This window comes from Enhydra lutris, unplaced genomic scaffold (assembly GCF_002288905.1).
Source record: "Enhydra lutris kenyoni isolate GAN:26980312 unplaced genomic scaffold, ASM228890v2 scaffoldscaffold15, whole genome shotgun sequence".
Classification (NCBI taxonomy): Eukaryota; Metazoa; Chordata; class Mammalia; order Carnivora; family Mustelidae; genus Enhydra; species Enhydra lutris.
The window spans coordinates 51,011,171-51,037,663 of record NW_019154099.1 but is presented as its reverse complement, the minus strand read 5'-3'; the positions used below and the strand labels follow the sequence as shown (position 1 = coordinate 51,037,663).

The 26,493-nt window shown below is 51.9% G+C and overlaps 1 protein-coding gene across 2 annotated transcripts in view; it reads left to right on the top strand.

Moving 5' to 3' along the window:
• The window catches only part of LOC111146980 (serine/threonine kinase 24), a 114,311-nt gene that overhangs the window by 20,747 nt on the left and 67,071 nt on the right, over window positions 1-26,493 (top strand). The window contains exon 1 of one of the 2 annotated variants that reach the window (XM_022502785.1): window positions 25,349-25,426. The exons of the other annotated variant lie outside the window; for it this stretch is intronic. Coding sequence (XP_022358493.1) covers window positions 25,349-25,426 — 78 coding nt within the window. Of the gene's footprint in view, window positions 1-25,348; window positions 25,427-26,493 lie in introns of those variants that run through there. 2 annotated transcript variants of the gene reach the window in all.

Here is a 26,493-nt window from a genome sequence, read left to right as displayed (position 1 = left end):
AAATGAGAAGGAAAAGGTATTAGAGAGATTTCAGTTTGGAATAGGGATAAAAGTGCTAAAAAAAGAAAGGTGAAGTCTGGGGGCTTCAAGTCTGGTGGGGTCTCCTTAATGGATTGGATCATCCAGATTATGCAGCAGTGGCCTGAAGTGACTTTGGTGGCTTCTTAATTTATCTCTGACTTGCTTGAGGGACAGATAGCAAGGAGAGATGGAAACCTAGGTAGGTCTTGATTTCTATAGGCTGGCCCCAGTATATTACATTTTTAAAAGTTGACCTTAGTCTTCATTCCTGATTCAGAAGAATGGTTTGTTGTTAATTTTTTTTTAAATTGGGCTAAATGCGCACTGAAGCACGGTGGGCTGTATAGATGGTTTGGCTTTATTTTGTGTGCTTAGGGCCTGTGGAACTAAGCAAAAATACCCTGCAGGGGGCGCCTGGGGAGGGGCTCAGTGGGTTAAGCTTCTGCCTTGGGCTCCGGTCATGATCCCAGCGTCCTGGGATCGAGCCCCTCATCGGGTTCCCTGCTTCTCCCTCTGCCTCTGTGCTCTCCCTCCTTCTCTCTCTCTCTCTTTCAAATAAATAAAATCTTAAAAAAACACGAACAAACATATAAGTGAGTGTTTTTACCTTTGAGCCAAGAGCTTTGGGCAGGCTTCCCCTGGGGGGGGGGCTGGCTGTGGCCAGGAGCTTTCCCGGGAGGCCAGGGTGTGGGGAGGCGCGGATGGGTTTCGGGGACGGTTACCCGTGGCGGAGGAGCCTCAACGAGGGAAGGAGGCAGCTCCTCTTTAATCAAAGGCAGAAGAAACAAGGAAGGTTTGCCTTCTCTGAGAGAGTCCCCTCAGTCGGCGATGACCATCGGTGTCAGCGACGCGTGGTCACGCGTAGGGCGAAGACCCCTCTGTGGCGGGTGAGGCCGGCCGCCTCGAGCGAGAGCCGCGGTCCGGCGCGCGGGGCAGCGCGACGACGGAGCTTCCGACAGCGACGTCGGGGTCCTCCGCCGAGAGGGGTAAGCTGGGCCCTCCGCTCGGTTTGTGAGGAGCTGAAGACACTTCAGCTGGTTGGCGTGAAAAGGTCCCTTAACCTGAAACCTTGGTGCGTCCCAGCGTGTGGTCGCACCGTCTCGGGGCGGAGTCGCGGGTGGAGTTGGGTTAACAGTCCGGTTGCAGAGGCCCCTGCCCCGTGACCCCTGTGGGGCCCGCCCGGGCTGGGGGGGGGGCTTCGCTGAGCGCTCCGGATGCCTGTGGAAGGTCCGACGGTAGATGGAATAGTTGACGAAGTAGATGAAGTCGTTCGTTCGGTTTTCAGAGAGGAAGCGCTGGCTTGAGGGGAAGTCGTGGCGCGTGGACAGGGCTGGTGTGTGATCTGAGGCCGAACCCTGGGGCCGGGTCAGCGCCTTGACGCTCCTGTGATTTATCTTCCCATATCCGGCCTTTAGCTGACATTGACCGTGTGCCTGTCGTCTGCGTTCCAGCCGCCACTCTGCGTGTGGTTTTAGCAACTAAGGCTTCCGGTCAGACTGTAATGGGAACACGAGAACATTTGTTATATGCCAGTTAGAAAACTTTCAATATATTGTCCTCAGGAAAACTGTAGTATGTACGCATTTGTGTCTTTTTTTACGGATGAACACTTGGGCCAGCAGAGGCAAGGAATGAGTAAGAAACGGACATGGGTTTGAAGCCACCGGCGTCTGGCCGTGGGCATCTTCTTTACGCTGTGGTTCTCCAGTGCGTTTGCCTCCTGGACTGCAAAGTGAGGGTTTTCTGTTCAGTTCGCAAGGGAGAAATTGGTGTCCAGCCCCACAAACGGCCTCACCTCCTCTGAGCGCTTTGCAGCCCACTCTTCGGTATGGAGAATAAACACCGTCTGGGATGGGTTTATTGGGGTATTTGATTGGATACGGGATTGAGGCTGTGGTACTGAGGTATAGAGAAGGTGACTTGTACGTGTCCTGCATTTGTTCAGTTTGCACAGTTGGTAATAAGGTCAAGGTTTCTGGGTTGAGAGCTGAATATGTATGGGGGCCTTGCAGAGGAAACAGTGATTTGCAATGAAAGATTCCCCCTTCCCCTCCTGCTTCCCCCTCCACTGGGGCCTACCTGTGCAGGAGTCTGTGAAGAGGAGTCAGTACAAATACTGGGAAAACAACACAGTCCGCTCTCTGTTCACTTTTATTTAATTTAATTAATTTTAAAAGATTTTCTTTATTTGACAGGGAGAGACAGCGAGAGAGGGAACACAAGTAGGGGCAGTGGGAGAGGGAGAAGCAGGCTCCCCACTGAGCAGGGAGCCTGATGTGGGACTTGATCCCAGGACCTGGGATCATGACCCGATCCAAAGGTGGACGCCTAATGACAGAGACACCCAGGTGCCCCTCTCGGTTCACTTAAAAAAAAATGTATGATCTTTTCAATATTGTCTTTCTTTCTTTCTTTTTTTTTTTTTTTTTAAGCTGTCATTTATTTATTTGAGAGAGAGTGTGAGAGAGCACAAGCCGGGTTAGGGGCAGAGGGAGAGGGAGAAGCAGACTCCCCGATGAACAGGGAGCCAACACAGGGCTCGATCCCAGGACCCCGGGACCATGACCTGAGCCGAGCACACACGCTGAACTGACTGAGCCACCCAGTTGCCTCTAAATATTTTCAACATTAAAAAATCATGCCTTAACTAAGTCTAGGAAGAAGGGGAGCAGAGGTGTTAGAGGGCCTCCGAGATCAAGGTGGGAATGACTCTAAAAGCGTTCCTGTGGCAATGTGAAGAGTTATGCGTTCTGTCCCTTTCCGGTTGAGAAAACCCATCTTCTTTGCTCTTTTTGAGCGGCTGTTTGATTTTCTGTCGACCCCTTTTTGGAAGCAAGAGATAGGAGTCTGACATCCCGTGATGGAGGCTGTGCCACCTGCATTGCTGGGATTGGAGGTAGGAAGACCTGTTGTGGGTGATAATTAGGAAGAGGAGCTGCCTGCCCGTCTTTGGGGTGGGTGAAAGGAGGCCAAGGAGAAGGACGGCAGGTAGACACCGAGTTACTGAGGCCTTCGCTCCCTGTGAGCGCTTCAGTTGGCCAGTGAGTGGAAGAAGGTCTCTGTTTGCCTGATTCTTGGCAAAATTGGTCACCTTGCAGCAATCTCCTCCATGTTCAGGCTTTTTGACAGATCTGATGATATTCGTCATTAAAAGAAAGCAAAACCAAAAATAACAGCAAGTCTTTTGTAAAATGAGTTACTCCGGTGTTTAACGTGTAGTGGGAAGAAGGTCAGTAGGCCTTTGACAGCAGAGGGTCTTTTTGTGTATGGCCCTCTGGGATCTGGGGCGTATCTGGTAGGAGAACCCGGTGTTGTGGGATGGGGTGATCAGGGCCCCGTGCGGGCCTGCCCTCTATCAGGTGTCCTTTAGAAAGGGGCATCATACTCATCGCCCAGCCCCCCTACCAGCATTATTCTGCCAGACCTTGTTCTCTGGCTGAAAGTGCGGATCCACATGTAATGAAACACGCTGTCCTTTAAACTGAATGATTTTGCACATTGAAGCGATTTCTTTCATTCTTTGGTGAAACCTAGGATGACAAAGATTTTAAGTATTGAATCACATCCGTATCTTAAGAAATCCCTGTGATTTTTTCCAATTTCTTTAAACTTCCATGTTTCCTTTTTAGCTTCGGAAGAAAATTTAAACGGGCTTAAAAATAAATGCAAATACAGCAGAAATTAAGTTTTTTTCCAGATGATTTATCTCTTTTAGTATTTTGGTTTTGTTTATTGGTTTTTCTTCTGGAGAGAATTGTTTAACAGATATGCAGTAGTTACAGTGTTTGGTATAATAACAGTTCAGGATGTTTAATCTATTACAGAAGCACGTTTGCCGCTTTTAGCTTCTTGATCATTGTCCAGATTGATTTAGGGTAATGGATTAGAGATGTCTGAAAACTGACCTTTTGCAGCCGGAATGGTTTCAGCCAAGAATTTGGGACCGTAAACTTAAGATCTTCCTGAAGTCAGTTTGGCCTTTAAAAAAAAAAGAGTCTTTCAGTGTATGTCATGTTTGTATGTGTTCATTAAAATTGGAATGTGTTCTTTAATGTGTTCATTAATGTGTTCATAAAATGTGTTCATTAAAAATGGAAGTGTTGGGGCGCCTGGGTGGCTCAGTGGGTTAAAGCCTCTGCCTTCAGCTCAGGTCGTGTTCTCAGGGTCCTGGGATCGAGTCCCACATCGGGCTCTCTGCTCCGCGGGGAGCCTGCTTCCCCCGTCCCCCCGCCTGCCTCTTTGCCTATTTGTGATCTCTCTCTGTCAAATAAATAAATAAAATCTTTAAAAAAAAATGGAAGTGTTACAGCTCTGCTTTTTCTTAGTATAAATTTGTAAAATAAGCTCATTGGTAACAATTGGGAAAATGCAGAAAAAAAACGATTAAAAAACCCATAAATAACCACTTGTTATTATTTTAGTGTAAAATCCTTCTAAAGCAGTTTTCGATGAATGTATGTTATGTACCTGCCCCCTCCACACACAGCAAAAAGGGAACCTTCTGAATGTACCGTCCCATAATGTGCTTTTTCCTGTGAAACGGCGGACCACTTTTCCGCGTCGATGATTGATCATCATACGGAGCGACTGCTGGGTATTTCATTGAATAGCCGCAGAGCAGTTCCTGAAACTAATCCTACATGGATATCTGCTTAGGTAGTTGCAACTTGAAAAAAGGAAAATGCCAATGACTATATGAATCTATATCCTTATCTAGTTATTTCCTTGGGATGCACTAGAAGTGGGAGTTTTATTTCCTGACTTTCAGTTTTAGGAACTGTTGGTGTGCGCACACGCACACGGAGCCCTTGTTGCTTCCGGAGCTCGTCCTTTCTGATCACTTGCAACTTTTTAGTCCTTCATTTTTAGATGGTGTTTGTTCTCCCTGTCCTTTTTGCAGCAGTTTTTTGAGTTTTCTGCTTTTAACGTGATGTTTATTTGCATGGCTTTTATTATCTTCAACTGCGGTGGCTACTTTTTTGTGGGGGGGACTAAAACATGAGAGTGTCCTGATTTTAATTTAGGTTTTTTTTTTTAATTGAACTTAATTTAAAATTCCAGTCAGTTCTCCTGCAGTGTCAGGCTGGTTCCAGGTGTGTGATGCAGTGATGCAGCCTTCCAGATGCCACCCCTCTAGCTTCTCTGAGTCAAGAGGAAGTATTTGAAACCTTTCCCCTGTCCCTTGCGAAGTCCTCTGTAGGGATGACATGTCATTTTCCTTCCGCCCTTTGCTTGTTGTATTGCTTGTTCCGCCTGCTCTGCCGAGTGGCATTTCTGCACGGGTCCTCCCGGCTTAGGAGCACTCCAAGGGGCGGGTTCTGTCGGTCCCTGCCGTCTGCCTGGGACCAGGGCTGGTGCAGGGACACAGGCGCTCCCCTGGACCACTTGCCCACCAGGTCCGCCAGGCCAGGGGTGAGCTCCCTCCTGCCTCCACTTGCTCTTCCTTAGGGTGACTTGCCGTCCCCCGCGGTGGGCTTCTCTCCCTGGTTGGGGACGTGAGGAGGGCCCTGCCACCCCAGAGTCCTGCTCACAGTCTCAGCCCCTGCCCTTCCTAGAGCATCTCATTTTCGGAGAAGCCGCTTCTTGCCGGGGCCCAGCGAGCCGGGGGTGGGGCCCTCCTCTGCCCACAGCTGGGTTCAGGAGTCACTGCATCGGGCAGGCAGTCTTCAGGGCTACGGCTGTTCCCTAGTTTCCTTGTAGATGGACTTTTCTTCTCCTTTCATCACCTCCAGTGTGGATCAGTGGAGAGAGGCGTAAACATGCTGTTCATTTGCCTTCTTCCTCGGCGAGTCTCCTTGCGGTCTCTGTCGGCACGATTGTCAGCGTGATGGATGGGGAGTTAGTGCCCGAATGGTCACCCTTGGCCAGTCTGCCTTACGTGCTGTTCTCCTTGAGCAGAGGACTGAGGAGGACTCGGAGGAAAAGGAAGCTTTTGTGTTGTGCGGCGCTTATCTGGACCAGTCAGCCGCACTGGAGACTGAGTCTCCCGGTGCCCGGTAGGGGATGGTTTGCTGCTGGGTGCAGCCCTTTAAAGGTGCGCCTGTTCGCCTGAAGCTTCCTCCCGCTGAGGGTCTGGATGACATTTACTCTGGATGACATTCCCTCTCGCTGGTGGGAGGACAGTAGCTGGCGCAGCAGGAGCCCTGCGAGCCCCGGTCCTCCCAGGCCCTCACGCTCACCAGCTCCTCCCAACCTAGCCTGGCCCCACGTGCCACCTCTTGTGGGACAGGAGCAGGACAGCTTCCTTAAGGAGGGGACCTCCCAGAGGTTACCTCCCTGACTCCCTTCGGAGAACTGAGTACTGGAAAGAAGATAATTTTAAGGAGAAACTTACCATTGGCGCAGGGTCTGGAATCCTTTTGTGTCCGAAGCAGGTCCTTTTTTGGGCATCCTCTTTATTACCTCAGCACGGTATTTGGTATTTTCAGACTTCACCCTACGGGGGATGGCTGGCATTTCCTGTCACACTGGGGAGGTGCGTCAGTCAGTCAGTCAGTGGTGTCCTTGCGTGCTAGCTTAGGAGTGGAGAGCTGGCGGCTCTCTGCACTGTCCCCCTTTCCGTTGGCGCCCAAGCCGCTCCGGGGCCTTGCCCACTCGCTGGGCTACTGCTTCTGATCTGCCGTGAGTTAGCAACATCCCTTAGAGTGTGGGTTGATCATGGGCCAGAATGTTCTGAGAGGGATTGAGGTCCCCTTCTGTGCACAGCAGGGGACACGAATTCAGGGCTCAGTTCATGACTGTGACCTCTCTTTCTGTGCTTGGAGGCGGAAGGCTTTCTGCTTCCGGAGGGTTGAGGTTTCAAAAATCTGACCTCTGAATCGGAGTTGGGTTGCTATACTGGAACAGTTGTGCAAGCTTCCCTTAAATACAGGCACACTTCACGAAGCACTCCAGCCCGTGGGCCGGGGCAGGGGGCGGTCAACTCTACTGCATTATGCATTTGATTTGCCCTTCAAGTGTTTTGTTCTCTTTTTTGGGAATGCAACAGCTCTGTAGTATCCTTGAGTAGGGAAGGATTTCACAGAAGCTGTAATCTTTGGGAGGGGTAACATGCCTGGCTGTTTCTTCTTACTCAGTGGGGAGCAGGGCCCAGGGCCCATCTCCCTTCTCTTTTTACCCTTGCTGGCATTTTTGGTGACGTGGCTTTCCCTAACATACGAGTATTTCCCCTCCTCTGAGGGGATTTGCTACACAGAGGTGCTGGAGAAGCGAGGACCCTGGAAATGGAGTATGTATTCGTCTCAGCAGTGTGAGATTTAACGTGTCCGTTCCTTAATCTGAAGTAGGTGAACTGTCTTGTATGCCGTTTCTGGGGTCTAAGTGGGTGTGAGGGATGACTGTGCTGTTGTGGAATTGAGCCTAGGATCTGTGAGGTCGGCTTGATTTTAGTTACCATCAGTAAAACACAGGGCAGGGAGCAAGTTGGAATCATCCTGCTTACTGGTAGAGGTTGGTTTTTTTGACTGTGCAAAGGCTGATGTGTTGTTTTCATCAGACTCGTTGCCCTTACCTGGTAGACAGGAGGGAGTTGGCTGGAATGGGCCTTACTCAGCGGTATTTATTTCGGTTTGCACACCTTCCAGAAGGTTGCTCACTTAAGTCCCCATTTATAATATTTGAAAGCAGCTGACCTACCGGTCTGTCCTGGGCTTGATGGAATGTGGGGCCAGAAATTATGAAATCCTGTGAGTTGATGACCACATCCCGAAAATAATGTAGTTTCGTGAACACCTTCATTTTCAAGGTAGGGTAAGTAGCCTGCGAGGATTGGAGGAAATTAAATGATTTAATCTTTACCTCTTCAAAAGCCAGGGCAACCACAACACAAAGGTGAGGTGAATTGCCCAAGATCATTAAACAAATATGTGGTAGAGTCAAGATTTGAACCAGTTTGTCTCAAAAGCCCACACCCTTAACCACTACACTTCGCACTTACACCATGAGGAAGTGTGTTTTATTTCTCTGTTTAACAGCAGATGCTGGTGTCACTTAAACGAGGGAAGGCAGGACATGCATGAATTCTAGGTAATGTGGAATATGGTAAGCAATTTGTACTCCTGCATTATTTTTGTCACAGTACTGGCTGAGAAAAGAAAAACCTTACATTTCAAAGCAAGCTTAACGAGTTCTTCCTTAATAACTATGGTTTGTGGAGACATCGTCTTCTCGGGTTCTGTTCATGACGGACAAAATGGCGCAGAGCACAGGCGAGTCCAAAGCTTACCTTACCGCTTTGCTCGCTGTCTTTAATCCTCCTGGGACAGTATCTTCTGTATTTATTAAATTGGTTGCTTCTAAGTAAAAAATAAATCTTCCCTGAAAGAAGTTGAGAATTTATTTTAGATTAGAATGTAATTTCCTTGAACCTTCACCTTTTCTGAATCTGATGCTAAAAGCATGCTCTTCTCTACTCACAATACCAGGAGTTTTCATAATAATGCCACAAGGAAAACGGAAGAAAACCACTTTTTCTTTCCACGCCCTGAGCAGACACCTGCGCTGTGCTTCCTGAGTAGGGGCTCAGGATACATCCAGAGGTGTTGGGGTCGCTTGTGAGTGGCCTGACGCTTCATGGACACTCTTGCTCTGTGGCCTGGCTTGGCCTTTGTGTTTGGGGGCAGGTGGGTTGGAAGAGTCGTCAGGGATGTGAAGTTTTGGTGAATCAGGAAGCTGTGGAAAAACACAAAACTTTCTTGTTTTCGGAAAAAAATCACTCCATGGACACCACAGCCGGGTGTTCCGCCAGAGGATGAGGTAAGATGGAGTGAGTGGAGTCTGTCCTTGTAGGTCTCATGGTCGTTTGGGGGGACACAGATGAATATAGGAGTGCAATGTGGGATTTTTTTTTTCTTTGAAATACTTCTGTGGTTTACTATCCATACTGCAAAATGTACTCCCCGGGGTGTATAATTCAGTGATTTTTAGGGACTTTACCGGGTGGTGCAGCCTCACTGTCAGTTGGTTTCGAACGTGTTCATCCCCCAGTGGGACTCCTCATGCTCATGGACAGTCAGCCTCTGTCCCCCCAGCCCCAGTCCCCTCTGTCTCCATCACTTGGCCTCTTCTGGACACTTCATATAAATGAATTCATCCAGTTTATGGGGTCTTGTGACTGTCTCCTTTGACGTAGCATGTTTTTGAGGTTTGTGATGTGGCCTGTGTGAGTAGCTTGGTCCCTTTTGCTGCTGAATACTGTCCCATTGTAGGGATGTGACTCATTTCGTCTGTCTGTCCACCAGCTGACGAATGTCTAAGTTGTCCCCAGTGTTTGGCTACCGTGAATAATACTGCTGCGTGTGTCTTTGTGCGAACCCTTGGGGTTCCAGTTCTCGTGGGAGTGGAACTGCTGGGTCATACGGTGGTCTTCTGTTTAACTTTTTCAGAAACTGCCAAACTGCTTCATGGAAGTGGCCACGCCGTGTTACATCCCACCAGCAGTTTACCATAGGAAGGGACAACATATATTTAATAGATTAAATAGATTTACCACTGCTTCCAGTATAACATGGATACTGTTCCATCAATATGGCAAAACGGAGAAAAACAACCTAACAGCAAAAGAAGTGGTTTCATTCGTTACCCTCCTGGAGCCATCTTAGGCTTGGTGCCATCGTCACCCACCGTTGAAGAGGTGCGTGCTGCTGAGCACCATGATTGGAGTGAATAGGATGGAAATTGAGAACAGCGTGCCCAGTGGTCTGCGGGCCGAGTGCATGTAAACGACTTGCCCTTTCCGTTCTGTTTGGTGGCTGTCAGGGTCTGTGGAATATAACCGCGTGTGTCAGTTTCAGTTACTTAAAGCCCTCCTCTCAGTCCTCGCCAGCCCTGGGCTCCTGCGTCTCCTCACTTGATTTTCCTTCTGGTAGTGTCCGGAAGTCGTGACAACCTTCGGTACCTTTCCTGAGGTTTTCCTGAGGTTTCCCCCCACAGCTGTGGGGGAGGGACTGAGAGGAGCTTGGGGGCTTGGGTGGCAGGCGGGACCATCCTTGAGCCACTCATGATCCTGGCACAGGGAGTGTGTCTGTCTTGTGTGAGTGTGTGTGTGTGTGTGTGTGTGTGTGTGTAAGACACAGGGCAGGAGGAGGAGAGGAAGGGTCCTGAGAGGGGCAGAAAGTAAGGCGAGCTAACAGGTGTCCTCTGGAGCTGAAGGGCAACTTAAGGTGGGGGTAAAGGGACAAGGGATGTGAAATACCACCTGGGCCGAACACTTCGCTTTCTAGCCCAGCGCTGTTTAGTTTAATTATAACCTGAAGTCTGGTGTGGTCCTCAGTAAGGAGGTTCTGGAAGTGATGAGAATTTGCGGAGGCCCTGTGGGTTAGTGACACTGATAAGAGAGACAGAAAGCCAGCGTCTGCCGTGATGCGGGTCAGATCTGCACGGGAGGGTCTGCTGGCCCTGAACTGGAGCTGAACCTTGAACTGCGGAGTGGAGGGACAATGCCGGTAACTCACACAGCCCATGCCAGGGCCCTTGGCACCGATGAACTCATCTGACCTCCCACCATCCTCAATGCAGGTGCTTTATGTTGTCCTCATGGGCGGAAGAGGGAACAGAGGTCCCCAGCCACTCGGGATCTTATCCGGGGTCCCTTGTCAGAGCCAGAATCCAATCCAGGCAGTCAGGCTGCAGGGTGTGTTAACCGCCGTTCAGTCCAGAGGCAGTGGAAATGGACCCACAAGAGGACTAGAAATAGTCCTGCTCCTTCTTGCTTCCTGTTTAACTTTTCCCACCAGGGAGCGCAGAGCTTCCTGCCTGGAAGCCACTGACGGTCTCAGCTGAGAGCAGGTGAGCTGGATCCAAGCCACTGGCTCATAGCGTGTGAGGCTGGGGACCCGGGCACGTGTCACCTGGTTCTCTGATCCAGGAGGGTCTGTCTGCCGGCCCTCTGCTGAGACAGCGGCTTTGGCCTCAAGACTGGGCCCTACAGTGGACATTTATTGATGTATTACTGGGCCGCCTTAATCGCGTCCCTTCTGTACAGCTGGGTGGGGGGAGTGATACGAACTGATGGCACCGTTCAAGGCGGAGCGTGCCCTGGACCAGAGGGAGAGCTGGCCTGGGCTGGAGACATCTCACGCCTGCTTGAACCTGGTTGTGTTTGCTATTAGAGAGCACTGTAAGATAAGTAGATCTTCCCCCTTCTAAAGAGTCATACCCGGGAGCATTGTTCTGACCGGAACCCTGCCCTGGGGCCAGGGCCCAGAAAGCTTTCCATCACTGGCACCAGCTGTAAAAATAAATGTGCTTAACAGGTAGCCTGGTCCATGTGAGGCGGGTTTTTAGGGGTCACAGTGTAGGGTAATAGGACTTCGGCTTTAGAGCTAAACGCTGTGCCTTCTGGCACTGTGTCCCTGGGAAGTAACAGACTTTGCTGGCCTCCATCTTCTCCCCTATAGGAGTGTCTTCTTCCGAGGGCTGGGTGAGATGATGGAGATGAGGGTTGGGTTGGGAAACTGGAGGGCCGGAAAAGGGGCATGGCGGGGTCTGTTGCTCGCTTCTGCCGAGGGATGCCTGGCAGTGACTTCTGAGGTCCCAGACAGCTCCTGTCCTGCCCTGGGCACTGGTCCTGGGTCCCTTTGGTGGGATCAGGCAGCCTCACCAGCATGGCAGGCAGGGGACAGAGTCTACCCTCTTGGAGGCCTGACCTGGGGATGGGCAGACTTCAGCTGCCCGTGGCCCACTTTGTCAGCTCATGAGCTAAGATGGTTTTTCCATTCGTAAAGAGTTGTTCAAAGAAGGAGAAGAGGAATGAGCCATGGAGACTGGTGGATGCAGCTGAGGTGTTGGCTGTCTGCTCCCGGAGAGGTTTGCTGCCCTTGCTCGAGCACACGTCACGCAGGCCTCAGCCCTCCCGAGCATCACCCAGGACAGCTGACCTGGTGCTTGTCTTCCTGGCCGGTCGGGGCGGCAGGACCTCTGAGCAGTGTGAGACGGGCCACCCCCCCCTCCCCGCCCCGGGAGAGAGGAGCGCTCTGTGATACCCTCCGTTCCCTGGTGGGCGGGAGGCAGGTTTCCTGCTTGGGCCAAATCAGCCTTGCTCATTGCCTTGGCAGTTTTATTTCGTCTGTTTTCTCCTTCATGCCTCTAAAAGCTGAGGATTTTCAGGTAAAGGAAATGTGATCATTGATTGAAATATAAATACACCTAAACTGTTTGGTCTGCCTTTTGGAATAGTCCGAATCGGAGCTTCCTGATATTTGCTACTGTAAGCTTTTGTCAAATACGGGAAGGTGAGTTCACCTGCAGGGAACGGGGGGGGGGGGGGGGGGGGGGGGGGGGGGGGGGGTGGGGGGGGGGGGGGGGGGGGGGGGGGGGGGGGCAGGGGTCATCCGATTGTGCTCCTTCTGCTGATGGTGGCGTTCCGTTGTGATCACCCGAGGGCACACCTTGCCTGCTGGGTTCCTCCCCCCAGCCGTCCTGCAGAGCGCGCAGCTTACAAGCATTCCTCACACAGAGGCTGACCCTTGATGCATAGACAGTGGGGCTGAGCCCCCTGACTGGCTGCAGGGGCCCGCGTGCCCGTGACTTACCTTGACAGTACCCAGGTGCCCACAGCTGCCTCACGAGGGTCATGTTCGCTTTCTCCTGCTATGGCTCTGAGGTCTGGAAAGGCCCAGTTAGGAAGACTGCCTTGCACAGAGCCTTTGCGTGGGGGGGCTCTGGAAGTGGGGGTGCCGGTTGTTTGTCAGTGCTTATTGTAGGGTACAGTCAGAAGCTCTTCCAGGGCATGCGTGTATCTGTGGCGGGGGCGGGGGGGGGTTTAATAAAGGAAGTGGCAGCGTTCATTTCTCTGGGAGCTCTTTCATCTCTTTGGGATGCATTCTGTGTTCTTCATCACCTGCTTGCCCGAGAGAACGGGCCTGGTTTCGGCCTTCGCCTGGGTGTCTGGGGCTGCTCATCATCCCGGAGACACCCCAGGCCTTCCTGTGTCAGCGGCGAGCCTTCCGTGGAAGAAAAGGGTGCCCAGCAACCCCTACAGGGGCTCAGAGGGCTTGACTTCGTGGGGCCTCTGGGGCCCAGAAGCTCAGTCCTGCTGTGACTTGCACTGTTTGTGACCTTGGGCGAGTCAGAGCCCCAGGCCCGGGTGTCCTCCTCCCTGTGCTGTCAGTGAGTGGTGAGGGCACTTAAGGCTTTGGCACCGAGCAGGCAGGCAGAGCCTTAGAACCGTTTGCTTGGTGTGTGCTGAGAGAGCTTGCAGCCAAGGGACGGTCCTCGCAGCCCGGGTCCTCTCCCTCCCTGGCCCTCGGGTCCCTGCTCTCTCTCCTTCTCTCCCTGGAGCAGCTTCTCCCTGAGCTCTGATGGCACAGAGCTGCAGACGCTGGTTTCCTGTCAGGTAGTGTGCACGGGTGTGTGTATGTACGCGTGTGTATGTGTTATTAGAGACTGAGGCCAAAACAGGGAATTCAGCTAGGTGGGGAAGTCATTTTTTTTCTCTTAATTATAATGTTTTTCTAAAAAACTTGTATTTGTGAGTTTAAAACGTAAGCAGTTTCTACCAAACACATCCCATTAAAGATAGTTAGATCCTGGGGCGCCTGGGTGGCTCAGTAGGTTAAAGCCTCTGCCTTCGGCTCAGGTCATGTTCCCAGGGTCCTGGGATCGAGCCCCGCATCAGGCTCTCTGCTCAGCCGGGAGCCTGCCCCCCCCATCTCTACCTGCCTCTGCCTACTTGTGATCTCTTTCTCTGTCAAATAAATAAATAAAATCTTAAAAAAAAAAAAAAGATAGTGGATCTTGGTATGAGGATTCCCTAAAGCTCCTGCTGGTGTGCGTCTGTAGGTCTAGACATCCACATTCATAGGGTTTCACATCTCTTTTTCTCAAAAAAAAAAAAAAAAAAAAAAATTTTTTTTTCTTGCCAAATACTGTAGAGTATTTACTGAGTTTCTTCTAGATTATGGGGCCGTTGCAGCGTTGAACCGAAGTGTACAGTACGGGGGAAATGCATTGGCCAAGCCAGATTGTGGGGTGGGCACGTTGGAAGGGCTTCAGAGAGCTCAGGTGGGGAAGCTGGGGCTGCCGCTGAGGGCAGGAGGTGCTGTGCTCGGGAGCCAGGCCCAGGGTGTCCCCTGTGTTGGCCCGTGGATTTACTGTAACGAGGAGAGAGCAGATTTCTCTACAGACCCGGGACTTCGGCCTCACATTACAAATTGATCTTCCATTGGTTAGTGAGGAATGAGGCATTTCTTTCTTTTGAGGATTGGAAAACTGTCCGTTCTTTGAGCTAATAGATGCCATTTGCTATTTGAAGGTGTTTGTATGGTAAATAAAAGTTTTTATTTTGGAGACTTTGAATTAACCAACTTAATACACAAAACACCCTTTGGGGCTAGAGGCGGAGAGCAGGCTTGCAAGGTCAGCAAGTTACCAGGAGACTGAAGTTAGTGGAGGCCGCAGGGGAAGGAGGTTGAGAAGATTGAAAGGCTGAGCCTCGGGGAGATACCCTTGCCCGAATGACGTCCGTCCTCACTGATGTGATTCCTTCCCAAGTGGAGAAAAGCAGGTGAGCGGGAGAAAAGTTCTCAAGGCATTACCGTGGAGCAGTCTCCTGCGCCTGACTGCTGGTTCTCAACCTTGATTGCCCGGTGGAACCTTCTGGAGACTCGAAATAACACTGATGCTGGGGGTCCCCCTCCCCAGAGCTTTGGATTTCATGGTCCAGGGTGATTGTGCTGTGCAGCCCCGGTTGAGAACCACTCCCCATGGGGTGGGGTGGCAGAACCACTCCCCGTGGGGCGGCAGCCGGTAGAGCTGCTGGTCTTTGTTGCTCCCTCCCCTGCAGGCTGTCCTGGCCCCGTGCTCTGGTCGCTGTGGCTCTCGCTCAGTGCCGAAGGAGGCCAGTGCCATCTTGGGGATGGCATATGCTATCGGGTGGTTAGTTCTTCAAGCCACAACTCATGAGTGCCATTTGTGCGTTGAGGGTGTAGGCCGACTAAGTAGGACACTGTCCTGCACATCTGTCCTGCGTCCTGAAGAGGAGCCCTCGTGTCCTGAATCAGCATTTGGTGTGAGGGCCAAAGCCCCGACCTTAGACTTCCCTGCTGAGTCCGAGTGAGGAGCTCAGGGTTCCCCTGTTGTGTTTAGGTCAAAATGTGTCTACTGTTGGCTGCGGGGTGGGGGGAACCCCAGTGATCTGACCAGGAGAGATGCGCTGAATTGTGACGATTCAGTTCCCTGAAAGCAGGACACCCCTTCCCAGAAGTGTGCCAGGGGCTTTCCAGGCAAGGGTGGAGGCCAGGGGTGTACCACGAAGTTTCTTCACTGTGTCCACTCCCAGAACTGTAGGGGGTCCAGACATGGCAAGGAATTCTGGGAAAATACTCATGGAAAGAGATCTGAGTTTTTTGGGGTCTTTTTTGGAGGAGGTTATAGATATTATAGTGGCTTTGTATGTATATAATCTTTATGTATTTCATTAAAAGTTCAGCTTTTTTTTTTTTTTAAAGATGGGTAGGCATGGGAGAGATCCCAATAAAGAGCGAACTTTCAACTTGTTAGGATGGGAAAAAGCTTTTACAGGTTCATGGGCTTGATTAGACAAATCCCATCTTATTTTCAGTGCAGAATGCCTCCTCTTGAAATGTAGCGATTACATTAATCTGATGAGATGGGTGTTCAGGGCATTTTATTTGCCAGTAATTAGGTCTAAGATATTTATGAGAAGAATAATTTATACTAAAAAAACAGGAGTGTGGGGAGCCTGGGTGGCTCAGAGGCTTAAGTGGCTGACTTTTGATTTCAGCTCAGGTCATGATGTCAGGGTCTTGGGGTAGAGCCCTGTGTTGGGCTCCACGATCAGTCGGAGGTTGCACAGGATTCTCTCTCTCCCTCTCAGCCCCTCCTTCCTCTCTCTCTAAAATAAGTAAATAAATCAATCTTTTTTAAAAAACAAGAGTATTAAGCCATACTTTAAAATTACAATAGTCTTTAAATCTGTCTTTGGGGGCGCCTGGGTGGCTCAGTGGGTTAAAGCCTCTGCCTTTGGCTCAGGTCATGATCTCAGGGTCCTGGGATTGAGCCCCATATCGGGCTCTCTGCTCAGTGGGGAGCCTGCTTCCTTCTCTCTCTCTCTCTGCTCGCCTCTCTGCTTATTTGTGATCTCTCTCTCTCTGTCAAATAAATAAATAAAATCTTTAAAAAAAATGCCTCTTTGGGACCACGTTGCATTGTTATAAATGGTATGTTTTCAGTAACTGTTTTGGCCAGTGTTTCAGTGATTTCTAAAAATGTCTCCAAAACTAAGTGCTATTTTAAAGATGACCTCACCTGTTCTCCGATGTGCTTGCTGAGTGCACGCCTGCTCTAGCAAAGGTAACAAGTCAGTGCCAATGCCTCACTTTTTCTTTCTCTGAGGCTAATTGGATCCTCTGACACATCTATAAAGTAAATAAATACTGGAAGCATCATTGTTCTGTTTCACTGAGAAGTTAAGGACTTGCTTAAAGTCACGGGGCAGTTTTGCCACGGGGGGGGGGGAACGACAATACGGATCTTTTGATGCTTTTGTGTTCTTGTATTTTGCTGTCAGAGCTTGGGAGGCGAGGAGGGACATGCTTAAACTTTTCTCCTTTTTTTTTTTTTTTTTTTAAAGATTTATTTATTTATTTAACACAGAGATAGAGGGAGCATGTGTGCACACAAGCAGGGGGAGTGGTAGGCAGAGGGAGAAGCAGGCTCCCCTGGGATCCTGGATCCAGGACCCTGGAATATGACCTGAGCCCAGGGCGGATGCACCCAGGTGCCCTACTCTTTTTTTTTTTTTTTTTTTTTTGTAAGAAGGCTCCAAGCCCAGTGTGGAGCCCAATGCGGGGCTTGAACTCACAGCCCTGCTGAGATCAAGAATCGGTTGCTTACCCGAATGTGACATGCTCAGACTTTGGAAGTAGATGGCCATGGGTTTGGGTTCAGGATGTGTCACATACCCTGTGTCCTTCAACAAATGAGCATGACCGCTGCCAGCTGGAGGGGATCTGTCCTTCCGAGCTGGCATCTGTCATTTTTCTTAGGGCTTCATTCTGCCCTAGGGCACATCTGAGACCAAAGAGTTTGATGGTCTCCAACTGCAGCTTTCCCCTACCTTGTAAAATGGGGAAGGCCAGGAGTTGTGGGTCTCTGGCTTCTCTCTGGGTGTCAGGATGTAGCTGCCGTGTGTGTTCCAGTCTTCAGCTTGTTTTGCCAGTCAAACTGAGGTTCAAGTTTCTGCTCAGGAGGTTTTAGTAGGATGTCTCCTTCACAAACTAACTAAAACTTTTTTGGGGGAGGGTTTTGTTATTGTTGTTGTTGTTTTGATTTATTATTTTAGAAAAAGAGAGTGAGCACAAGTGGGGGCAGGGGAGGAGGGAGAGAATCTCAAGCAGACTCCCCACCAAGCGCGGAGCCTGTTGTGGGGCTCGATCCCACTACCCTGAGATCGTTACCTGAGCCGATACCAGGATCGGAGGCTCAACTGACTGAGCCACCCAGGCATCTCTAAGATTGTGTTTGTGTTTGGGAACCACATGGGCCTCTTGATAAGCTGCTTAGGTGTGCTGTGTCCCCACCCACCAGGCAGTGCCTTTGCATCTTTCCTTCTTGGCCATAATTCTCCTTTTCCATTTAAAGTTGCTTGTGCTCATCTAACCTTGAATCTCTCTCAGACTGCCTGCACGGCTGAGCCTGCCTTCTGTGTCCATTTTATGGGATGGAGTAGTCAGCACTTACGGGGAGCGGAAGGTCTTCAGAAAGTTCTTGCTGTTTATAATTTTTAGCATCATTTCTTAGACCTCAGAGCCTTTTACTTGGAGGAGGGGCTGCCTGGGGCTCAGTGCTCTCTCTGGAAACCGCGTGCTAGAACGCTGCTTGGTGGCCCGACCCTCTCACCTCCCCGGTTGGTGGTTCGTTGACCTCCACTACACGTGACCTCCACAGGGCTGGCCTCCGCACCTCAGGAGTTTTGCAGATGTTTCCTTCCCACTTTCTGGTGATGCTCTCTCAAGCCTCCTAGAATCTCCCTCGTTGCTTTCCTGAGGGAGGAAAGGCCTCATTGTTTTGGTTGATTTTAGGGTAGTGCAGTGGCGTGTGCATTGGTTTGTGAGTTAGGTGATTTTGGGTTTACTTCTGTCTCTAGTTCAAGGGAAAGGCTTTTAAGAAACTACTGAGTCATGACCAAGCACTGTCAGAAAGGGCAGCTCAGTGTTAACGACGAAGAACTACAACAGAAGCAGTTTTCCTTATGTTCCTTTGTCTCTTGAGCATCCTGAAAATGTACTGTTTGCCCATTTTATAGATGTGGAAACAGATTTGGGGGTTTCAGTAACTTGCTATGAACTTGGCAGAGCAGAGATCTGAGCTCATGTGTTTGGACTCCCAAGTGCTCGGGCCCCCTAGAAACTATAGTTTTTGGCAGGTAATTTAAGCATCAAGAGGGATAGTTTTGAGTAACTGTCTGATAGTTTATTTTGGGTCTCATCTCTCCAGATCTTAGGTAGCTGCTGCCCCAAATGAGAGATTGTGCATGAGAGCCGAGCAGCTGACACTGGTTCTGATCTTAGGCCGTGCCTCCACTTTCCTGGTCTCCTTCCTGTAATGCTCTGGATGTGGGCTGGGTTTTTGTTTTCGATTGTTTGAATATGTCTTCTGATTTCCTTCTTGGAAAGGGGCGTCTGCTTGAGATTCTCTCCGTTCTTTCCTTTTGAGGGAAATCTGGATGCTGTCTTGCTGCTCACCTCTTTGCTGGTTAGGTTGGCGAGATTATAAGATTCGTTCCTCAGTGATCACAATCTCAAGCGGGAAAACAGCCTGTAAAAATGTTAATATGGTTTTCCTCCCACCACGTGGGTGTGCTCCTGGAACCAGGAGACTGGAGCCACTGCCTTTGCTCAAGGGAGTGGTCAGGTTTGAGTGTCATTAAGCAGTAAATGGGAATTTCCCCCCCAGGAGCCTTGAAATAAGGGTGATCTCTTTGGTTGCAGAAGAAAGGGGGTGTGGGACACACAGTTGAGATTGGTCTTTTTTTTTTCTTTTAAGAATTTTTAATAACTTTAAGTACTTTAAGACTTGCAAGAAGTTGCAGAAAACGCTGTATAGTTCCTATGTGCCCTTCCCCTAGCATTCCCCAATGATAGCCTCTCGCGCTGTAAAAACCAGGAAACCGATGTTGGCACGATGCTGGTGACTTAGCTGCAGACCTAATTCAGGCCAGACTCGCCAGTTTTTGCCCGTAGTTTTTGGGGGGTGTAGTTGGGATGCAGGACTGTTCCACTGTCACAAAAAAATCTGCCTGTCACCTCTTACCCAGCATCCCTTCCCCCAGCAGCCCCGCAGCTGTTCTCCGTCACTCCTAATTCTGTCACTTCAGGAATGTTCTATAAATGGAACCGTACACTCTACAACCCCTGGTGCTCGTAGACTGTTGAGAAGGTGGGTGACGGGAGAGTCAGTAGGGGTGTTGGAAAGCGGGATCAGGAAGGAGCCCCGGGGTTTTGGTTCGCAGGGGGCATCTGGGACTTCAGTAGAGATGATGCGTTGCCCGCAGGTGTTCTCAGCAGTGAGGGAAAACCATGGGCTTTAAGGTTAAGTGGGAGCCCACTGGCAGGGTTTAGGAAGGTCCGACAGTGGGTCAGTTGGAGGCACAGCTGCTGTGGGGTCAGGCAGGGGGGCGGGGGATCGCATGGAGAGACATTCCAGAAGAATGATGGCCACAGTCGGGCGGTTGGGATAGGAGAGGAATTAGGATGTTGGAATCGCTGCTGTGGAAATGGCAGACAGGAAGGCTAGTAGCACTGGGACACGGGCTGGGAGAGCCGGGCAGGTATGAGGGTAAGGGACGGCGAGCGGCCAGGGCGGAGGCGTGCGGGTGGTGGGGCTGCCCCGGCTGGCACATGGGTCTCCCGGCTGGGTGCCCGTCTGCTGCACGGGTGGTGGCTGCCTGGGGTGCTGCCTGGGGGTAGGGGTTTTGAGGCCGAGCGCCTCGCTGGGAGGACAGATCTGGGTTGGTAAGTGGATGCTTGCCGGTTCCGAGGTGGGGATGGGGCGCACCTGCCACCGACTCCCCCTCCCCATCGTGTGCTCTCTGTTGCTGCAGGGACGGGAATGCGATAAGGAGCAAGTGTTCGAACATATCAAACTTGGCTCCTTTCTCTTCTCAGAGAGAAACAAAGAGCAAAGGTTGGCTTTAACCCAGAGCGGGGTAGTATGGCGTGGCCAGAGCGGGACGGCTAAAGCCAAGGAGCTTTGAAAGTTGATTAGTAATGCCAAATGCATTTTTCATTGCCAGAAACGATCCAAAGAAAACAGTAATAGCTATTCAAGTTTAAAAATATAAAATACTTGTCATCCTAGAACTATTTTAATGAATTCTCTCAAGGGATTATGAAATACGCTGAATTGTTGCAGAAGCCTGAGCTCCAGGAGCGCGCAGCTTAGCCCTTTCTCTGAGCTTTGGAGGGGAGCGGGTCACTCTGCACGTGGATTTTCTTCCCAAAGAGATCCCGACGGTGCAGGTGGGCCTGTCCTCGCTGTGCCGCGTGGCATGGGACACTACTTCTGCTGTGCACATGTCCATTTCCTGTGGCCGGGGCTTCTAGGAGATCCCAGGCGCTGGGGTAGCCGGTCACCCCGAAACTTCCGTATCTTACTCAGCGAGAGGCTTGTGTGCGGCTGTTGATTTTGGATTCACCGGTGGGGGCGGGGCGGGGCGGGGGGACTTGCCCTGACTTTTCATCTCTCCCACAGTCCTTGAGCCCTGGAGGTTTTCCAGGCTCTTGGGGTCGGGGCTCAGGAGCTTTTCCAGAGCCTAGACTTGTGCCTGAGCCCTGCACCTGAGGGAGTGCATCTGCCATTTATTCTGGTCAGTTCTGAGGGATCCCGACCTTAATATGATTAGGTCTAACAAATGCTCCGGTCTCCCTAGATCTTGTAATTAACAGTAAATAGGATAATGTGTGAGTGCGTAGGAAGGTCCAGAGTGTAGCCAAGGTTTAATGAGACGGGCAGCCTGGTGGTATTAGGGAGAAGGGGAGATGAATGTGGGAGGATAGCACCCAGAAGTGGAATCCACATGTCCTTTCCCGGACTTTCTGGACATAGCCGGTGGTGGTTCTGCGAGAACTGGAGAGCCGTGACTAGAGATGAGCCCTCCGTGTTGGAGGGCCTTCGGGGCAGACATCGGATGGCCCGTGTGTCACCTGGCGCCGTGAGAAGGCGCTAGGTGCCCACTCCTTAGTGCTTTTCCTGGAGACACTGTTGTTTTCGTCCCCATGACCCTTCTCCCAAAGGAGGAAACGGAAGTTTACAGGTGTTGAGTAGCATATGGGACCCTATTGCGTAGTAAACATAAACGCCGTCCAAACTCTTGCATTATGAGAAACCTCTTCCTCCTCCGGCTCAGAATGAGGCTCTCCAGGCCAGCAGTGCGAGTGGGAATTTGGACTTGGGGGGCCTGAGTGGTATTTCTGAGGGTCGAGTCCAGGACCTGTAGGGTGGTGAGAGCACCCCACCTCGGGCTCTCCCCCCGCCCCGCCTTGTTGATCCAGGAGACGTGAATGTTGGCAGGAGGGTCCTGACCTTCCCCTGCTTCCGAGAAGGCTGAGCTGCTACGTGTCCTGACTCCTTCCTGGGATCTGGCTGGGGCTCCAGCTCCGTCTGGCAGGTGGGATGCGGGGGTGAGACGCCAGCAAGCCTTTCTCACCTGGGAAGATGGCCAGTGCTTTGTTCAGCATTAACCAACCTACCTACCTTCCTTCCTTCGGGGGGAGTGGGGGGTGGTGCAGAGGGTGAGAGAGAGAATTTTAAGCGTGGGGCTTGATTTCATGACCCTGAGACCATGACCTGAGCCCAAATCAGGAGTCAGACGCTTAATCCGAGGAGCCACTTAGGTGCTCCCAGCATAAACCGTTCTGGAAAGAAAAGCCTCAGGATGGTGGTCAGAACGGCCCCTGTTCTACCAAGGGGATCTGCTTTGCCCGTGGCATAGATTCCGACCGGCGAATGCTGAAGCTGCTTTCTGAACGAGGTCATGGTTGGCACTGAGTCTCTCACGGCTGTGGGGCTGCACGGCCTGATAACGACTTGCCAAAGGGCAAGGGACCCTGCTTGTTTAGTCCCCTGTTGTCACTGTATTAGCAGATGTCTCCCTCCATGCCAGGGACAGTCTGCAGCCCGGTTCCAGCTGCTGACACAGTGGCAGAGTGTGGGGACTGACATGCCACACTCGAGCAGACGTGATGGCAAGCAGTGGCCGCCGGCCGCACGGTACAGGCTGCAGGAGAGGGCTTTGGAGGAGAGGGTCCAAGCAGTCGTGTGAGCTGCTGGGTCTTCCATCAGGCCAGAGGGAAATTGGGCAGTTGATTAAAACAGGGGCACCTGGGTGGCTCAGTGGGTTAAGCCTCTGCCTTCGGCTCAGGTCATGATCCCAGGGTCTTGGGATTGAGCCCCGCATCGGGCTCTCTGCTCAGTGGGGAGCCTGCTCCCCCCCCCCCGCCTGCCTCTCTGCCTACTTGTGATCTCTCTCTGTCAAATAAATAAATAAAATCTTTAAAAAAAAAAAATGAAACACTCCACTAGCGTACAGAATGTCTGTCTGCCCCTCCTGCCCCTACGATGGACACATTTCTCTGGCAGTGATGTGTGATTTCTGTTAAACTGGTTGCCTGTTCTTGTCTAACTTCTTCCCAGAGTTAGAAACATTGATGGCCTGAAACATTGATGACGGAATGTGGCTCATGATTCCTGGGTTGACTAGGGTTTCTCTGCAGGTCCTTCCTGGGCTCGTTCACGTGCCTGTGGTCAGCAGGAGGAGTGCCGGCTGTCTGCCCTGGGCCCCAGGGTGTGTCTGGTGTCTTGGGTCTTCCCTGTGTGACCTCTCCAGCAGGCTAGCCCAGGCCCCCTTTTGTGCCAATGGATGCGTTCCAAGACGTCAGAGACAGATGCTGCAGGCGGGGCCTCTTAAGGTTTAACCTTGGCAAGAGCACAACGCCCTAGGAAATCCAAAGGCCAGCCTAATTCAGGCCACCTCTGGGTGGGAGCAAGGGGCACAGTGGCTTTGGGGTGTGGACGTAAGGCGATGGTGTTGTTTCTCTAATAATCTCCCCGCCTGCCTGCTGTCCCCAAGGATCCGTGTCCTTTACAGCTGCAGGATGTATGGATCTCCTGTTTTTTTCCCTTCCCGGGTGGCACAGCATCGACCTTAGAGTCTGTGATCTGCCGGCCTCTGCCGGCGATGGTCCCGGGGGGGCCACCAGGTTGCAGCTCGCAGATCTGGCTTCTCTTCATTCAGGGAGCTGAGGCTTGAAAAGACACCCCCCAAAACAAGCAACCAAACCAGCATGGTGGGGTGGGAACACGGTGACTGCGGCAGCCGGGCCTGTTTCAAGAATGGGGGGAGGGAGGGGCGTGGAGCAGCGAACAGGTCCTGGGCAGCTTCGGGTCCGGCCCTGCCCCGGGCAGCAGGCTCCTTCTCAGCGTCAGCCGTGGTGTCCGTCGGTGGTGGTGAGTAACCAGCCCACTGAAACCTGGAGGTTTCCAATAGCAAATTTGCTCCCTCTCGTGCGTCGGTGGCTGCCCAGGAGGCTGGGCTGGCCTTGGCTGGGGGCTGTCACGGGGCTGCGGTGAGCTCGGTGAGCCGGTGGTGGGGCCGAGGCTGGGAGGTTGAGGGTCACCTGAGCTGTGGTTCTCGCAGGGGCTGAGTGGGTCCCTCCTATGCATTCAGTCCCAGCCTCCTCAGCCCTTTTGGGGCCTAGGTTTAGAAGTCCCCACGTTCTGTTGGCCAGAGCCTGTGTCAGATCTGCCCAGATTTAGGGGGTGGGGACGCAGACTCTTTCTTGCTGGGAGGAGGGCCAGTCACTTTGCAAAGGGGGGGTATGGTCCTAGAGCGAGGCGGTTCATTGGGGTTATCCTGGTACCAGACTCCCTGTTCTCCTCTCCGACACTGTGGGAGTGTGGATACACTTTTGTTGGCTTCATTTTCTATTAATTCTCAAAAAGGAATGCCACTGTCTTTTCTTAGTCTTGGGGTGTGGGGGGCAGTTAACAGAGGGTGTCAGGTTAGCTGACCTAAAACAGCCGTATCTTAGCAGCATGTCAGCCTGTCAAGGCTGCTTCGCTTCTGTCCCCGGGTCTCCCGAGCAGTGGTTCTCACAGTGTGGTCCCTGGACCGTGGCATCTGCGTCACCTGGTTGCTCTCTGGTGCTTGGGGGCTGCATACCACATTTGCTGAACCAGAAGTTCCGGGGCTGGGGCCAGGCAGTCTGCGTTCCAACAAGCCTGCCCAAGCCTGCGGGTGATTCCGAGGCCACAGAGGCCGTTTCTGCAAGTTCAGGGGGCTCTTCCTACCGCTCCCTTAGCCTTGCAAGCTGGAGGGCCGCGTTTCTCACTCCCCCTTCCCTGGGCTCTCAGTTCCTCTGAATTAGGATATTCTTTGTAGACTCTACCCTGGACGGTGTGTGTCGGTGTGAGGCTGGGGCTTTCTTCCTGCTCAGGGGACATTTGTTGGCCATCAGTCATCGTGTCCAGGGACATGGGTCAGGAGTTAAAACATGGTCCCTGACTTCCCTCGGCTCCTAGTCTAGTGAAGGAGGTAGTGTGGGAGCGCTGGCCGGTTCAGGGAAGTGACAAATGCGGTTCGTGTAGCTGGAGCTTGAGATGTCCATGTAGAATTAGGGATCTAGCAAGTCCTCGATCCTAGGAGTTAAAATTCAGAAGGCAGGGCAGGAGCTCGCGGTTTTGAAAGTTACCCCATGCATAATTTAAAGCCATTCTTCCTAGGAGGTGGCTATTCGTCAGAATTAATTGGGGTCTTTGAACAATATGGGTTATGTGCCCCTGCCCCGTGCATGGCTGAGAGCATTTTGGGATTGCCCACGTGTCCCAGGGGCTTCCGACCAGCCAGGCTGGGGGAACACAGTCCCAAATCGTGACACTGCGTGGCGGGGACGAGTGGAGGAGGGATGCTGTGCCATGGGAGTAGAGTCTGTGTGAGGAGACTCTGCTGGGACCAGGGGCACGGGGAGGAGCCGAGTGCAGAGCAGGATTTAATGCCAGGGGCCTGGAAAGTTACCAGAGGGAGGGCTTCGTGGAGGAGGACGGGATCAGGCACCGCAGCCTCTGGGCTGCAGCCGGACTGGCGGTGGGGGGGGGGGGGCACCTGGCTGGACTCGGTGACCCGCGGGGAACTCAAAGGGAAGGAGAGGGTGAAGGAGGAAGGTGACCAGGGAAGCCCAGTGTGTGTGTTTTCTCAAATGGGAGAAACCTGAGCAGGCTGCCAAGGCTGACGGGTCTGTAGAGAGGGCTGAGCGGAAGAGGGAGCAGTGAAGCCGGCCCCCGATGAAGCCACAGCCTGGGGGACAGAAGGATGGACTCAAAAGCTCAGCACTTGGGATTGGCCTTGAAGAAAAGGAGGGCCCCCTCCCCTCATCCTTGGGGGAAGGAGGTAAGGGAAGGGGTTTGGAAACGGGAATTTCTAGCTGCTGAAGATGGACGTGGTCTCTCTCTTGTTCTTTTTCTTGCAACCCAGGATGTGTTCGTTTTCTTGCTTACTTTGTTCATTTTTACTGATGGGGTTAGTGGGTTTTGCGAGCTTTTACCTTGTTCAGTGCACAGTCTCAAAAATGGGGCTTCTTTGGCGTCCATGAGACACCCCCTGACTTAGTGCTCCTGTATTAGTGGGGTATGCTATCTCTGCGGGGTTCACACTGCGGCGCAGCAGCCCCTCCACATGGGAACGGGCGGGCTGGGGTTCAGCAGTCCCTCCCTCGTGGGGCGCTGCTTGGGACTCCGTGGGTTTCACCTTGAAAGCAGGTTCGTGGTTAGTGCCTGACTGGCCCGCGGAGCTCCTCTAACTCACGGTGCTGCTGACATTGCTGTAATTCTCTGTTGATGGCCCCCCACATCTCCTCCTCCTGTGCCTGTTTTCCCCCCTTTTTCAGCCCTTCTCCTTCCCCACCTTCCTTCCTTCTCCATGTTTCCATTTCTTACAGGGACTGGTAGACTTTGAGGGTGAGCCTGCCATCCTCTCGCTTGTGGGCAGCATTTTTGACAGCATGTGTGGGAGGTGGTGTATCCCAGGGTCCTGTCTTACTCTGTGGGGTTCCAGGTGGTGCCAGCAGTATTTTGGGGGTGGACGGTCCCTCGTGCTGAGATAGGCCGTACCCCTAAGTCTCCTTGCTGAATGTCAGTGTCATCCCTCAGTTTGAAGCAGACACCCCCTGGGATGACAGGTTGCTGCCCACTGAGAACTCAGCTGCTCGCACATCTCTCTGGTCACGGAGTCCTTAGGGTGGGTGTTGGAGTCCCCTTGGAAATGGACACTGTGTGTGTGTGTGTGTGTGTGTGTTCACCTAATCGCGCTAAAGATTAAGAGCTTTCAGAAGGGATTTCAAGGGTGTGATGCTTACAAGACAAAAGGAAACAGGTTCTTACTGTTTTCTGGGTTCTGGTTAAAATATTGAGGCCAAGGTAGTAGCTGTAGGTGAAGATGCATAGGGCTGCCTTTGCTGG